General features: G+C 42.1%; 2 protein-coding genes across 18 annotated transcripts in view; one reads left to right on the top strand and one right to left on the bottom strand.

Annotated features, from left to right (window-relative positions):
• The window catches only part of zranb3 (zinc finger, RAN-binding domain containing 3), a 63,529-nt gene extending 49,174 nt beyond the window's left edge, over positions 1-14,355 (bottom strand). For 2 of the 5 annotated variants that reach the window (XM_069521469.1, XM_069521474.1), the window contains exons 1-6: positions 13,629-13,841; positions 13,259-13,417; positions 12,894-13,076; positions 5,944-5,962; positions 5,496-5,674; positions 2,762-2,993 (exon numbers count right to left, since the gene is read on the bottom strand). In XM_069521469.1, coding sequence (XP_069377570.1) covers positions 2,762-2,993; positions 5,496-5,674; positions 5,944-5,962; positions 12,894-13,072 — 609 coding nt within the window. In that variant the 5' untranslated portion in view covers positions 13,073-13,076; positions 13,259-13,417; positions 13,629-13,841. Of the gene's footprint in view, positions 1-2,761; positions 2,994-5,495; positions 5,675-5,943; positions 5,963-12,893; positions 13,077-13,258; positions 13,418-13,628; positions 13,842-14,070 lie in introns of those variants that run through there. The other 3 variants (XM_069521471.1, XM_069521473.1, XM_069521470.1) reach the window with 3 other exon arrangements.
• Positions 13,896-16,906, top strand: part of LOC109643182 (R3H domain-containing protein 1-like) — a 37,108-nt gene continuing 34,097 nt past the window's right edge. For 9 of the 13 annotated variants that reach the window (XR_011240535.1, XR_011240534.1, XR_011240533.1 and 6 more), the window contains exon 1: positions 13,898-14,035. The gene's annotated coding sequence lies outside the window, so the exon portion shown is untranslated. Of the gene's footprint in view, positions 14,036-16,906 lie in introns of all 13 variants that reach the window. The other 4 variants (XM_069521482.1, XM_069521478.1, XR_011240532.1 and 1 more) reach the window with 2 other exon arrangements.

Here is a 16,906-nt window from a genome sequence, read left to right as displayed (position 1 = left end):
TGTTGATATAATAGGTGGGTGGAATGAGGGCACATCATGAACAGTGCACCATGCCCTGAGCTGTGTGCTAACTCGATGTCAGAGCCACAGTGAGTAATGATGGCAATGAGGAGACTGGCACAGAGGCAGGGACAGGTCTTATCAGGTTTGTGCTGCAGATGATAAAATGTTATATTCAGTTTCAGATTCTAGTGGCAGAGACGGGGAGAGAGATATTGAAAAAACTAACCTCACCACTGCAGGCAGGTGGAGACAAGATGGCATGTATCACACACACATATGTGCACACTCAGGCACACACACTTTCCCAATGACACACCTTCTAAAGATTTCTTACAAGTACGAACTTCACTTCATTTTGGAATTAATTAGCCGGCTGAATTTCATCAGTTAATTATCATGATCGGGTCTCGGCAATAATTAGGTTTTCCTCACATTAGCTAGACGACAGTGAGATGTGAGTCCTGTGTCACATCAACACTTACACACAGTCAACACAAAACCTATGATGTCACTTCTAAAAGATTTTTGTACATTTTCACAACGGGGACAGAATCTGGAACATATTCGATCACTTCACAGCAGCGATTGAGATTCTACAGGGGCTCCCGATCAGTACAAGAATTGATTTTAATATTTTATGAAAACATATTACTGTTCTTCATGATCTCACACTTAATCACTATGAGCTAAGATCCAGATCGTATGCATACCAGAGAGTGACCTATGATTAAGTCTGTTTTTAAAAACATGTTCTAATGCCCATTTCTAATTCTAATGTTAAGTGTGGTTCTTTAAGAAAAACTCTGGTGATACAGCTCTAAGCACATATTCACGTCTGTCAATAGAATCAATAGAATCAATAGAATGCGTCTCCAGTGACCACTTGCAATCGGATGGATCTCACTTTGCCGCTCTATATGCAAATAAACATGTAGCTGCATCGTTGAAGTTCAGAAAAGACCAAATGTCATGTTGTTTCTAGTCAGACTGATGATGACAGATTGGTCTATTGTCAGAGTGTGTGTGTGTGTGTGAAAGACACAGAGAGATGCAAGTTGATGCTGAGTGGATCAATGCAGCTCAACAACGAAATAAGATGTGACACTTTTTGAATAGCAAAAAATAAAATCACAAATAAATGAAAGAATGTAAAACACTGAGAATGTTTGGGTTATGAAACCATGGCAGGTCAGAGGACGTCAGCTGAGTAGACAGTGTTGCCCTGTAGGACTTTGTGTTCACATCATAGACTGTAGATAAAGACGGATGACGCATCTCCACTTCCTTCCACTAACCAGAAATGAAGCCAAAATATCCCGGACACGAATGCCAGCCACCAGTGGACGTGGCCAATTTAATAGTAAATAGTGACATTTGTCAAACAGTCCTGATGAGGCAGATTAGTTGATTTTTTGACAACATTTTGCAAATATAACCCAAGGATGTTTTTCTGAACTCTAGCTTTGATTATTGCTTATTTATCATGAATATTTATTTAGTAGAAAAATACTAAAGATGTTTTTCGGGGGTCTGAGCAACTATTATTGTCTGAATGATTATTTTATGCATCTTTTCTCGACTTGGGAATTTGCGTAGAAGTAAAGTTTTATAATATTCAATGTGCAACAGTTACAGAGTCATAGAAAAGCTACATTGCAGGTTATGAATAATTACAAGGACTTGTGTGTGTTTGTGTGTGTGTGTTTACTGGAGAGCAGAGCTATTCATAAACAGGATGTTTTGCATATGTTCCAATGTTCTGCAAACAATCAGTAGTTGGCACTGGAAAAAAAAAAGATTGTTTTTCAGATCAACCATATAATTTCTTCTGTAAACAAAATAAATACATTGACATATAATCCTTAATTATTTAGTAGATTATAATCATGATGATTTAAGCAACATAAAAACACAGTAAATGCCAGAAGTAACACTGCTCCTGAGGATGTAGTGGATGACTCGAGTGTAAATGCCAAAGCACAAAGCTGCATCTGTGCCCCATCATTAGGACACAGTGGTCCTAGAGAACTGGTTATTGATGCTGTATTGTGTCTTCACATAGAGAGCGTGAAAAGATTTTCTATTCACAAAGTCTATTTCATCCCCTGCAGCTGCAGTGATGGAATACGCCTGCAATCTACATCCTCAATATAACATATATAAAAATGATATAATAAATCATTATGGAGAAGGGGGACGGCTCTGGTGCTCTCCACACACCGTTGTCCTGTGAACAGCCCTTCTTATTGTCTCTAAATTCAATAGTTTTCCCCCGTGTGCTTCTTTTTATTACTTGTCTCATTTATTGCAGTGCAGTGTCTGTTCATATCGGGCTTTGTAAATGAAGTTTTTGCAACAAAGGTTATTGAAATAAGTCCACGGGATCCTTGAGGATAAGTGATGCCAGAGAGAGTTAATTGGCTTTTTGAATGTTGGATCCGAGTATTACCTGCTCCGGAGGAAGTTACCATGGCGATCAACCTGCACTGTGGAGTGAGACACCTTTGTTAAAAGCAAGAGCTGAGCCCTGAGTCAGCCGACTAATCTGTCTTCCTGAGTTTGGGCTCACAAGGATGTAAAATTGGAATCTGTTGAGTGTCATCCTTTCCCTCATTAGCTACAGTCCATGTTTAATTTTTCATCAAAAATTCAAAGAAAAGATTTTTGCATCTGTAGGTTTCTGCAGTCTGAAAAGAAAACAAATCACCTTTCTGCTGTTAAATGTCTATTCTCTTTCCATTTGATCCAGTTTTATTACCTCCTCAGGTCGACCCAAGGCCGGGGTCCCGGTGAGCAGGATGGCCCGCTTAGATCTCTGAATGAGAGGAACCAGAATCTTCGTCCGCACCGCATTCCTAGACTTGAGGTAATGTGACTCGTCCACCACAACCACAGCAAACTGCTGCCTGGTCAGAGCCTCCACGAGGGGGCGCGCGTCTGTTGTGAGCAGGCCATAACCCAACACTGTTACCTTGCTGTTGCCGATACCCCTGGAGGGACACACACACACACACGCACACACGCACAAGAATAAAGTTAACATTACTTTATTTGTTCTTACTTGTTGCTTATCAGGGCTGCAAATTTGTCAGTATTCCAAACCCCTAACATATTAAATCTACAACAATGTAAGTATTACAAGTAGTAATATTCACATTTGAAGAGCTGAAACAACAACAAACAAGCCGGAGTACCTGGAGAACCCAAGCAGACACAGAGAAAACATGCAAACTCATGGATTCAAAACAAGAACATCCTTGCTGTGAGGCAACAGTGCCAACCACTGCACCACCATGCCACCCCGTCCCTCAAAACATTAACTAACAAAACTAATATGTTTGTGTCATATTGTGGCAAATAGTACATTTAAAGTATTTTCAGTATTTACATCAGCAGGATGGTTATAATGGGATTGAGACATAATAACACGTGCAACAAGGGGGCTGTAAAAGGGATCCCCTTTACCACTGACATACATGTATCAATATTTAAATACATATATAATCTGCTCAGAAGTTCTGCTGTTCACCAGGAAACAACGGCATTAAGGTAAAGTACAGCAGACTTTTGTGTGGACGTGATAAATGTGAAGGCACACCGAGGAAGACACACAGATGTGGACACAGTGCCGTACTCCAAACACGGCTGCAGCTTTTTCATAAATCTCCTTTTCTGGAGCACTTAAGAAATCCATTCCTGGGCTGTGCTGCAATTTTGTTATTATCTGGGTTGTGCACCGAGCTAACACAAACACGCACACACACACACAAACACGCATATTCACGGATAAGCAAACAAACACAGAAGCGACATTCAGCTGCATGAAACTCAATAAGCATCTCTGAGAAATCAAAAAACGTTTCCAGCATCTGTCAAGCTCAAAATCTTCGCCTTCGCCACACACACACACTTTTCCGAGCTGAAATAAACCTCAGGTGCCATTCCTGTTCTACATAAGAACAAGTGAATCAAAATACAGGGAGGAGGTGCTGCATAATTTTTTTCTTGCCTCCTTGTTCAGTCATTAACACATCCAGTTCAAGGACACGATTTTCCCAGAAGGCTTTCACAACCTCTTTGCACCCCATCTGTGAAGTGTGGAGGGAAGGTCCCCCCCCCCCCTCTCTCTGTGCCACGAATAAAGAAAGTTTGTTTCATTCAAAAATAAAAACTAAGAACTGGGGGAAAGTTGAGGAGATAATAAAAGTAGCTGTTTTCAAGGCTCATACTCGACACTGCAAACATGAACCAATATAAACAGCTGAGAAAATGAGGCTCAATTCTCTGCGACAGCACTTTCCCACTTCCTGCATCGAAAAAAAAAATTCCGCTCGTGTTCAATATTGCAGTCGACGCCTTGACATGATTTGTCTGTCAGCTCTGTCACACATCGGCCTCTGCTGGCTCCTGACACCAGGGGACATTCTGAGATTAATTTGTCAGCCACAACTTTTCTGTCTGTCACACGGCCTCACTTTTACACCGTGTGACCAAGTACGTTCAAGTTTTTAATAGCATCTCTTTAGGTAAATCATTACCACTTGTATGTGTGGGGGCAGAGAGCAGGAGAGGTGCTGACATCAAACGCTGCCACACTCCTTGTTGAGGACAACCTCCCCTTTAGTTCAAATAATGGCTGCAGCCTTTCACTTAGATAATCCTATGTACGATGAACATAATCCTGTGGATTATGTACTTTGCATTGATATCCCACACATATTTATGAGCTCTAAAGAGACCTTGCCTGCACTCCCACAGAGGCTCTGGGTTAAGAATGTGCAAAATTCCTCCCTATCTGTTCAATAAATGCATCTTTTTTTCCTTGCATGATGTTAAAATAAATAACCACTAATTGTTTTGGCATTTTCCAAAGAATTAAAAATTCACAGGCTCAAATGTGCTTGGTTTCTTTGTCATGCATAATAGTAAATTGAATATCTGGGTTTTTGGCCTGTTGATTGGACAAAACAAGCAATACGAAGATTTTACTTTGAGGTTTAAATCAAAGACTGAATATAAAGATGGACAGCATGTCTCCTCTTCCTCCCACTATCCAGAAATGAAGCAAAATTATCCCAGATACGAACACTGCCATCTTGAACACTCAAAGCCAGAGTCTGCGCAGCAGCGACCGGGGATGATGCTGCAGTAGCGAGGTCCCATAAATAACAAGTAATTTTGATGACAATGCTTAGAACAAAAAACATAAAAGTATATGAAAGTAAAGTTAGTGAGCAGAGGATTTCTGTGATGGTGTTAATATTTCTTTCTTGAGAAGAGTAAATCAAATAACACATTTTTTCCTGGCCACTTGGAAAAAAACGTCAACACAAGACTTATTATCAAATTGTGGAAAAAGTTACAGCATTCAGCTCATTTTCAATAAAACTAATAATTTATCAGTATTGCAACTTTGTTATCCACGAGGCCGTCAAATTCACATCATATGTGTGGTCTGGTACAGGTGTTGGTGGTGCGGCGGGATGACCTACATGGTGTCGCTCTTGTTCTCCACCAGGTTAATGTCTCCAGGCTGCAGCTCGGGGATCCACTTCTCCAGCTCCTCGATCCAGGGATATTTCAGGGACGACGGCACCACCACGAGGAGAGGCCACTCCTGTCTGAAGACACATGCCACCGCAATGGCCTGCACCGTCTTCCCAAGACCCATCTGGACCAAGCAAATCAACACACGGCGAAAGGGGAAGAAAAACAAGTCAATTGCACAGAGACGCTGCGATAAATTGCATATGACGGCCGAGCTGATGCAAGGCCCAAGAGTAATATGGTCTCAGAATGATTCTTGTGTCAAAACTGATTAGGCACGTGGGAGTGCTGCACAGGGCTGACAAATTAATTTGGAAGGCATGCAGCGAAGTCTCAGGTAAGTTTTTTTCTGGGGGGGGAGAGATTTCCTGAGCCAGCATTGTGTGTGCTTACCTCATCAGCAATCATACATCTGTAAAACAAAAGGAAACAGAGAAAACTTTATCAGATGGATGCTGAGATGAGGAAATTACTTTGTAGAACAGACAAATCCTAGTTGCTATAAAAAGACAGAGTTCATAGTTTATAGTTTTAAAGGACAGAAGCCCCCTGCAGCATGAGAGCTTTGATCAAAGGGCACAACAGAATTAATCAGAGGAGCATTTATTCTGATACACATGCCCAGCTTGTCCAAGGATTCATACCAGAAACTCTGCTGTCACATCCCGACCTCTCAAACCTTCCTGGCCACAGTGAAAAGTCGTGAGACACATACCACCACCTTAACTCTTGGACAAATTTCAAGTCTGTCTGTTGAGTTTGAGAACTGTTGCTGCTATTTAATATTAATGCTGTTGTTCCTAATGAATATTTCAGATTCTGATGTAGCTGAGAGTCTTCGGAGAGACTTTGGAGAGTGTTCACTGTGCTCGGGTTCATCCGGTTACCTGGAGAAGAAAGGAACATGGTGGCTCATGCAGAGCCACATCTAATCATTCCTGATGTGAAACAATAATAATGTTATAATGATGCAGGAAACTGTTCATCTAAAAGTCCTTTGATTTTAATGATCTAAATTTAGGACATGACAAGCTGCCACACAAAAATCAATCTCACATTCTTCTGGTATTGCTGACAGGTGCAGCATGAGCGACGGAGGTTTTTAGTGCAATTAACAATTAATCGATTGGTGAGTCAACATAAATTTAATCTCCGATCTACCCCTGCTAATCCTGATTATCCTTTTATATTTTCACTTTCATATTTTGAAGAGAGTGAGATTAACCTGTGATTGAACCTCATAGAGGATAACGTGCGTCAGTTCACCTCGGTCTGTGATATGATGTTTGTGCAACTGCAGAACAGCCAACTACTTCCCTTTACACCGCACATTATAAGGAACAATGAAAGCTCGACACATGCCCTCAGCTGGAGTCGTCCCCGTGGAAAAAGTGCAAATAGATCAACCTCTGGTTCTCTCTGCCCACTGGGTTTGGGTCCATTGTCATTGCCTTGCTTATTCATAAACGCTTCCAACATCATGTCAGAGCAAATAGTGCAACAGAGGAGCTCTGAATACCTCAGACACACTCTCTCATTATTCTTTCTCCTCCTCCTCCACCTCCTCCCCCCATCTCCGCCCCATTTCTCTCTTTCAGCTGAGGAACATGATTAATGTGCACCTTGCCACTGGTGGTTTTTCTAATTGCCAGCACACCGGCCCAGTCAGCGCAATGTGTGTGCGCACGCACATGCACACACACACACTCACGTGGGTTTTGTGTGTGAAAAATGCACACAAAGGAAAATACATGCAAAAAAATACACAATGAATGCACAGGCACGTGAAAAAGTCCACACACAAATGCAGACGCGTAAACTTATATATGTGCAGGCATGCGTGTGTGTGTGGGTGTGTGTGTGGGTGCACATATATACACCCTCCCACACTCACACCCGCAAACTAGGGAGGGAGTGCGGCTGAGGCAGGTGCTTGCCATTTCTCAACACATTAATCATCCTCCTTTAAATAACCTGAGCATCGACTTGACGGTTTGAGACTGCGAGGATGCTGCAGTGCTGTTGCCTGACGATGGCACGGTCCCTGTCAAACGCATCTTTTTAATGTTATCTCTGAAACCCACAAGCCCCAAAGTGTCAGGAAAATGGGCTCCCACCCCCCCACTGCCAGAGCTGGCTACGATGAATTGATGGCTTCGACCTCTGCACAGTGATGTGTTGTGTGGCCCCGTGTCTAACCCCAATCTTCCAGCCTGGCTCTGGTTCTCTTCTGAGGACCGGACCTCCGGTGCACCGTGGTCAGCGGGGAAACGGCTCAGAGGTTGGACGCTGCACAAAAGGCTGACTGGAAGGATGCTACCCTGCACTATGCTCGGACTCACTGGGCTCACTCACACACAGCTCTGGGTTCAGAGTGCAGTTTTGCTGTGTGGTGTGAATGTACTTAAAATCAAATCAAAGTAGCCTTTAGCAGGAAAGGTTTTGGCTGGGTTTTTTCATGCTTGTGGAAGATGGAAGATGAATGCATGTTTGAATAGTGTGTAGGACTTTAAAAGGAAAAGCTATACGGGGGCAATCGATGATCCCCCAACTTCAGCCCACTCTTCTAAACTTCACCTAAAAGCTCTTTTATCCCTATTTTTTCCAGTGGTGCAGGATGTACTCTAACAATTGTTACACACAGAAACACACCAGCTATTTTTTTTTCTTGATTGTTTCCAACCCTTTTTCCAACCACAGAATGAAATTTAAATAATCTACATAAATACATCATGTTTCCCACCATCTAGACTGAAGACATTTGCAAAAATATACATAACCTCATTAGATAGCAAATTACCCATTAAATAAGCAGTTGTGCCACAACTAAGACTAATGTCAACACAGTGGAAGCAATATCATGATGTTCATCATATCTCAGTCAGCCTGGACACTACAGCTTTTGTCCATAGACTGTGGGACATATGGACAACATGACTGGTAAGCCAAACTACTGCAAAAGTATCTTGATCACCACCTGGTGGCTGGCTGCAGTAAAGGTAGTAAAGAACACATCGAAGAAAATGCTTTCTGTAATTTTAAGGTGGTTCTTTCAAAACTGATGTTTTTTTTAAGTGTTTTATGATAAGTTTGGTTTTAATAAGTTAATTAACTAATTAGTTAAAATGGGGAGCTGCATAACTGACATTACAGAATCAATAATCAAATGAAGACATGTGGATTATTACGACCTTAGTCACATTATGTAGACATGTATATATGTCTCGATTGTATCATGATGTCCTGTAGTTGTCACAGCCTTTAGCAACCGCTTGACGAGCATGGGTTTGGGTGTAAATAAGCAACGGGATTTAATGTCACATAATCAGACCATGCAGGAATATAAATGGAATATTTTACTAGCAATGATAAATATCATAATCATAATAATGTCTTCTTCAGAATAAGGTCAATAGTCTGAATGTTTCTGTCCAACGTCGTCAATGATGAAGATGTGATTTTGAAAGGAGCACACCGCTGATTTTACACATGAAGATCAGATCAATTTAGCCACTTCTCAGTGTGTGAATCAGATCCATAACATCCTTTGTGGCTTCGGAGGGGGCTTTCTAAAGCGTGAAGAAGAAAAAAACAACCCCTGGTGATGTCATCAATACAGACTCATCGGCAAGAGTACGCATGTTGTGTAAATACATAGTTCACTTGTGTGTGTGAACAAAGGACAAGCTCCGTCTCTGAAATAGAGTTCTCTCAGTAATTTGACCGTCACAAGGAGAGACAACACAGTCTGCTTATTGATCACTGCTCGCATCAGGAGAGCAGGCCATATTCAATCAAAGCACAGGCGGTCATTTAGGAAAGTATTCTGGATGAGTCAAAACAGGTTGAACATGCACTGCTTCCAGCTGCAGACAACATCTTCATCGAAGTTAACGAAATAACTTAATTGATGTACTTTTACTCGGGATTCTTTTTTTTCTCACAAATAAAAATTTATTTCAAAAACAATGTGCACATGTAACGCAGTGCATTGTAAAAAAAAAGTGCAGATATTTGTTGATGTAGTGGAGTAAAAGTGAAAAGTACCTGAAAATATATAGGTAAGCACAGATACATTAAATGTACTAAACAAAGTAAATGTACTTTTTCCACTACTGCTTTTTTGTAATGCTGAACTAATGCAGATGTCATCAATCCGATGCAAATTTCTGCCCAACTTTCCAAACAAAACAATCAAGCACATCTCATAGGTTTTTATAATCATACCGTTCCACAACTGTCCCACGTTATCCCTCGTCTAACTCCATAAAACTCACTCACCCTCCTACACAGACTGATGCTGCGGACTCCGTCAGTATTGCAACAACATTTGATGTTTTGGTTCGGTACGCTTGATATTTCTGGTTGTGAAAAAACACAATGACAATGAGATTTAAAGGAAAAAATGCACCCACGGATCCTCCTACACCGTTAGATCTCTAACATCAATCTGTGATGTTCTGTGGATTTCAGGAGTTATTTTATAATTTAGCACTCTGACATGTATTTCTTTGTCTGACAGCCTGTCTCATCCAGTTCCACCTCAGGTAGTCATCCTACATTTCCCAGAATTTTTATACCCCTTCCTAAAAATCCAACATATGTGAAACTGCTGTGCATTCAGGTCTAAAAAAAATAGGCTTCTGCTTTAGTTTGATGTTCTTTCCAAGGATGCTGAATGACAAATAAAGAACAGCAGGGTGCATCAGATCCAGATTACTGTCAATAACAATCAGTTTTAGCTAAAGTCATCCTTGCTGTCTGCCTGTATCTGAGTGCACGGATAGATATGTGGATAAGGGTTCGTGTTATGCATTAATAAAAAATATTTCCCCCCCATTTTTAGAAGAATCTTTTACTGCTTGTAAAAAAAAAATGAAATCTGCATAATAATGCAAAGTTTAAAAAAGCTGATAGCTGATTTATTTCGCTATTTTTCTCTTCCCACGGACTTTTAACCTACAAACAAATGTTATTGGTTAAAATAGAAAGGAAACCAAAAGACTTCCGCCTCCAAACTCTTGTCTCTCATCTACAGATTCTGTAAATTCACATGCACAATCTGTTTAGAGAGATTAGCTCCAAGCAAAACAAGAACAAATAATGCTTCAAGAAATGTAAGGCAACATGTCTTCTTCGTGGATTACCAATACATGATATTGCTTTTATCATAATATCGTGCATGCAGCCATTAAATGCAGATTAAAGACCCTCATCAAGTCATTTCAGGTCCTTGTTAAAAGCTCACGAAGCTAACATTCATTTTATTATATAATAGATAAAAAGCTACTGGCAAAATTGGCCATCGGTCAGCTGGTAATAAGGAGCTGCCCACCTTTTTTTTCTGAAACCAAGGACCCATTGTTTCAAACAATTGCCATCAATTCCCAGTAGTAAATCTGCCACCATTATTATTTTGTGAAATTAAAGTGTGTGAAGCAGCTTTCTCTTCTCCTATTTTAAAGGAAGAAAACTTTGGACTAAAAGTATCTAAAATCTATGGAGACCCTCCGGGGTCAGAGCTTTTAGTTTGAGTGAGGACCTCCACATCCAATCTGACCTGTTTGTGTGGTAGAGCTTCAATTAGCACATGCAAGAGAGAGGAAAACCGGCCAAGTACAGAAGTAAGATACAGAAATGTAGAAGCTGTATGTAAGTCCCTGTCAAACTGATCAGAGGGATATTTGATTCTGCATATTTACATAAATCTACTGGTAAAAATACAACATTACTGTGGACAATTATTGCCAATACTGATGTTTACAGTAGCCAATAGTGCCAAATCCTTTCTCATATGGATAAAATTAGATAAATGTAGAATTAATACATGGACGGGGATTAAAGTATTTTTCATTGCATAGGGCCTGTAAAGATTTGATGAGAATTACATTTACAAGTTTTCTGTCTGTCATCAATACTGTATGGTCATGTGACACAGACATGCAGAATGTAGTTCTTTTCTATATTTCTATATATTTATATTCGTAATTCAAGAAGCTGGACTCATTGAAGAGTGTTCATTCTACTTCTTGCTCCACTTATAATACCTTGTGCTAATGCCACTCCTGCCCGTCTCCAGAGAGAAGCAACGCCGGCCACTGCTCTTACTGTCAAACTGAAGCCAATTGACTGAGGTGGCTGTCCACTCGGTGCAGCTCGAGCCAATTGACTCCTGACCCACCCGTGCAACAAAGCAGTGCCTCCCAGCGTTCCTGAATCAATATGGCCGCTCCGCATCACAGCGGCGGTGCTCAGATTGGCTCCCCCTGTGCTGACCTTACAGAGAGCCCAAGCACACATCGACTGGTCGAGGAGGTGGAAATGGGTTAGTCCCGGCCCTGCAGTCCTGCAGCTTACGCTCACCGCAGCCAAACACTTGCAGATCTAAGGGCAACGCAGAAACATCCTACTGGACTGGTAATTGTTTTCGAAGATACAAATCAGACTCTATCTGACCTTCTGGATTCAGAATAAATTCACACACTTTCATGACTTTTTACTTTCCTCTTGAGCCATTTAGCATGGCTGGAAATCACATTTTTTTCCCACTGCGCTATGGAGGTGGGTAGGGCTGCCTAGTTTAAAGCTCCATTAGGCAAATTATCTACATAAAAATGCCTTTCTATTAGACTAAATCACCCACTGAGGCAGCAATAGAGGGGAGAATGTGATACGCTAAGGATTTGAGAGGGATGCGCGAATGAATTTCTGTGAGGTGTGGACACAAGCTCACCATCTCCATCATCTTAACTCATCAGTGACCAACGGAATTTTAGAAGTTCCTGTCTCTTCAGTGTTTAGTACAGAAACACATACAGAAGGGGCTGGTAAATATGAGTAGGTTTTAGGTAGATGGTGAAGGTGGCGTTGCAAGATTTGTAGATTTTTTTGTGAATAAAGTTATTCTTACTTTTAGTTTTTCCCATAAAGCCATATTATGAGTTTCCCTGAAGTCTAATAAAAATGTTCAATGTAAAGTCAAATGTAAATAACGTGGAGTAAAGATTCAAGCTTCTGTTCTTCTATGTAATGACGACAAGAGGCCTGAGTTAAAAGCATCTTCATAGCGATAAATCTATATTTACACTCTGCAGAGGTGAAGCGGAGACACAGAGTGGCACAAACCCAGGGGGTGATTCACTGCGCTCAAATGGAGCCACTCAAATATGAACAATACATCTACTTATCTGCAAGTCGTTCTCTTTGCTATCATTGACTTTGCAAACAAGATGCAAGTTGACCTTATCTTTGAATGTCACATGTAACTGTAAACAGACCTTAACAATAAAATACGAAGCAAGGCAAACAATGTGACAAGCGAGTGAGCGGCTGTGCTGCTTTACCGTCCATTCCTCGACAAGGCAAAGTCCAAGCCCTCTCTTTGGAAAAGCTTCAGGTGCTGCAGGAGCTTGGGAGGAAGGCCTGACAGTTGCTGTGACCATCTTGTATCACAGTGAGAGGTCTGCAGGCCATTATCATCCATTTCCATTAGTAGGTCCTCATCAGTTTCTTGTTCAGTCATTTGGCTGAGATTATAAGATAGAAGAAAAAAAACAAGTAAATCTTTATGTTCAACTACGAAGGCAGATTTTAGTGAATATCATTCACAGAATCTATTTGACATGTAAGAGCACATTTCTTCACCATACTGATAGCTGATTTAAACATGTTTTATTAGAATGGTACGTAGCACCGGTGTGTTGCCTACTTGCACTGACAGGAGTACCATTATTAGAAGCTGGGTGATGCAGCAAAGTGGACAAGCAAAGTCAGAATTGTAGATGAGATGGTAAAAGTTGCTTGTCTCAGCCTCCAGTCACAGCAACGACGCCTGGCTTGTGTTGCCCCAGCTTGTTCACATGGCAGCCTAATTAAAAACACCAGTGAGCTAGCTGTGTATGCTAATGTGTGCTTACACGTGACACCACAGGGTCGAGCTGTGCAGATAGGAGTCAGTGTGAAACCCTGACGAGTAATATGTCACACAACAAACATGTATAACTGTTGAGTTAACTCACACGTGCATATATATATATATATATATATAATATAGTGTTTTGTCAGTGTTGTTAGCCTACCTCGGTTAGCCTTCAGCGTGTAATCGCCACACTGAAAAGTTTCGCGGCAAACTTGAGGTACACTCGGTTTATATCACCGGGCAGCCGCAGCAAAGAGGTGTCTACGACTTCCTCACACTCTGCGGTTTTATTTAAACGCACTTGTCTTAAAGGAATCAAGTGTTTGCGTGATTTTGAACGGGGATGTGCGGTGCGTGACGGAACTGTAAGAAAATCTGCGTGTGCAAATAAGAGACGACCCAGCAGCGAGACGACGTGACACATTTCCAACATCCTCCTCCGCGTCGACCGGGAGGAGGTGACGCACTGGCCCCAGCCCGCAGGACGCCGCCGCCGCCGCTTCTCTCTCCTTCACCCCCCACCCCCCGGTAGAGACAACAACCGTGCACCGATTGTAAACCAAAGCGGTAAGACAGCATCAGACACCCCGTCCAACACTCACCGGCCCGGTGTTAACTACGTGTGTACGGGATCGTTAGCGGTAAACACCCGTGACAGCTCAGGGCGCCGGTGTCGGGCCGTTTGTCTGGCGTTAGCAGGAGGCTACGCTGCCGTGTTGTAAGGGTTAGCTTAGCCCCGATCCTGCGCTAATGTAGCCCGCTACGTTGGCTCTGTCCTCGGCAGAAATAAAGCAGACTCCGGGTACACATTGTAAGCGGCCATTTTTGATTTCTGCTGCATGTCTGGAAAACCATAGATCGGTTATAAACACAGCGTGATCAGTAACTTCCAGGCCCGCTGCTCTCCAGCAATATGCGGCAGCGAGTAGCGTGTACTGAGGTTGACTGTTAGCCACCGCATTAAATATAGCTGTCATTGAATTATTGCGCTGTTTGGCTAAGTTTTTTTATCAGCCGAATTTTAATTTCGCATATAAACTTTCAGATTGACATGTTGCATGTGATCCGGGGCTTGCCGAGGTCAAGAAAACAATAGAATTAAATTAAAATAGCTAAATTTGCAATGGAGTCTGGTGGGACGGAGAGCGAAAACTGTGTAAGACAATTGATTTAAATTGTCCTGCAGGATTAAGCAAAGCAAACATCGATTGACTATCTGCACATCTTCTTCCTCTGTGACTGATGATATTATGAGTTTTTTATTCGATTGACTCATAGATAAACACGTCTCACACCAAAGTCAAACACATGTATTATTCAACCAGGAACCCAAGCAGGAGAATTGACCAAATAAGGGCAGATCTATTATTTAAAGATATATCAATAGCAGTGAAATTAAATGTAAATTGAATTAAAACGAATGTGATGCATTCTATATTTGTTGATCATTTGATTTTTATAACCTCTTTGACTGAATATTTGTTTTAAACATTGACACATGAACTGCTTCAATACCATTCGATGGCTGTCAGAGATTATGAATGCATCTATGCCAGTGAAAGTCCAGAGATCATTCATGTAATAGCTCACTTTAGTTCCTAACCTGAAACCCACATCCACTGTCATTCTCATGCACCGACAGTTTTCACAGACAGAGATGGAAGTGTAAACTTACTACGGAGACCAAGCGCCACAGTGTTCTGGTTTTCCAACAAGGCACCAGCGGAGCCTGGTGGGTGGAAGGTGGATGCTGGTTTGGTCCCTGCGGCTGCTGAGTGGAGACGATGCCATTCGTCTCTACGGGGCAGTCCGGCATCCTACTCTTTATTCGTTTTCTGTGTGTGTAGACTGTAACATGCCCTCATTGCAGCATTGTCACCATAATTGATATTTGTGAAAGCTGCAGTCATTTGGAAGTCCTTAATTTGACAGTGATGAGTTTTAACAGCTGCTTTTCCTGCCGGTTGAGATGAAGTGGCCAGATCACGTCTCAGATGATCTCTTGTGGTCGTCACACATCCCCTCCAAGGCTTTAAATAAAATGCCAATAATTGTTTGCCAGAACTGTTTCACCTGCTGCTGCTCGGGCATCTGCAGCCGCGACTCTGTTGACATTCATTACACAGGTTGGGGTCGTATTTGGAGCTGATGACATTATCAGATATCGAGGCTGAGGATGCTGTGTAATAGCTTTCACCAAAGATGTGGCCCGATGTCTAAATAATTCATTGCCTTCCAGGGGGGTGAAAATCTCTCTTTCCCATAATATTTGGTCAGGGCCGTTAAATAATTCATCCGCCTATCCATAAATTGTTTGTTCAATCGGTGACCTTTTCATGGGATTAAGGAAGCACAATAATAAATTCTTCAGAGACCTGGCATAACGAATAGTACAATTATGAGGCAGGATTGGATCGGATCGGTTGTCGCAGCCTGGTGTTGGTTGCTAAGTGACAGCAGGAACTTTTCCGCCCACTATGTTTGCTGTTAAAGTCTGAGTGACTGAAAGGACAAAAACAATCACATTATGGCAGTCTAGACTTCAGCTGCACACAGGACCTCTTTGTGACTTCTTATGTCTTTGACAGCCTGTCAGTCACTTAGTGATGAAAGCTTCATGAAGTAGATTATTTTTGAGCCCAATTATCAGTCTTATCCATGCTCTCTCCTCTGCAAGTACACAGAGCACTTGATCTTTAATGAAATTAACAGGCCAATCGAGGAGGTGCTGATTGCTTATTGTGTTCCTGTTAAATCCTCTAAAGTCATTAAAGGTAGGTTGGGTTGATATGGAGGAGAATCAGGGGCGTGGTTTTATCATAAAAAAGCAGTTCCTCCTCTTCCTTATGTTTTCGTGCTAATCCACCAATAAGCTTATTTTAGATGTTCATTGCAGTGTTTCACTTTTCGGTTTCAGTGATGGGCGTATTTCAGGTGGCGTTGATCTCTCTAAGTCAGTTGGATTAGCTGTAGCCTTGTGTGAAAAGCAGGGTTCCAGCTTTAATGGGAAGGTAGCCCAGTGAACAGCTCGGCCTCTCAGCGGCCAGCGCTTCCCCATCGTCTCTCCACCTGGTCTTTGAGCACCTAGCTGGCTGCGGAGATGCCGCTCCTGTCCCCCTGTCCTCTCCTCCTCGCTGCTTGTCGCCTCTCTTTCTCCTTTGCTTTCTTTTTTGCTTCCTCTGAGCCTTTCTTCGCCTTTTCTCTCCCACCGTTCTGCCGCCCACCCTCCTGTTTTTTTTACCCTCCTCTTTCTCTCCTCGTCCTCCTAGTCTCTCCTTCTATCCATCCCATGTCGCTGGCTGCCCTTTCTGCCTCCTCCTCCTCACCCCGCCTCCATCCTAAAGCAGAGTAGCTAATGAAGAGCCCCATTTAGCCGGTGACTTTAGTTCAGTCAGCGCTCGGTTGCGCCGGCCGGCCTCGGCTGCCGTGACTGGCTGT

The sequence above is a fragment of the Paralichthys olivaceus genome, chromosome 24 (genome assembly GCF_024713975.1).
Source record: "Paralichthys olivaceus isolate ysfri-2021 chromosome 24, ASM2471397v2, whole genome shotgun sequence".
NCBI lineage: Eukaryota > Metazoa > Chordata > Actinopteri > Pleuronectiformes > Paralichthyidae > Paralichthys > Paralichthys olivaceus.
The sequence above is the reverse complement of the archived record's forward strand: the minus strand, read 5'-3'. Positions and strand labels throughout refer to the sequence as shown.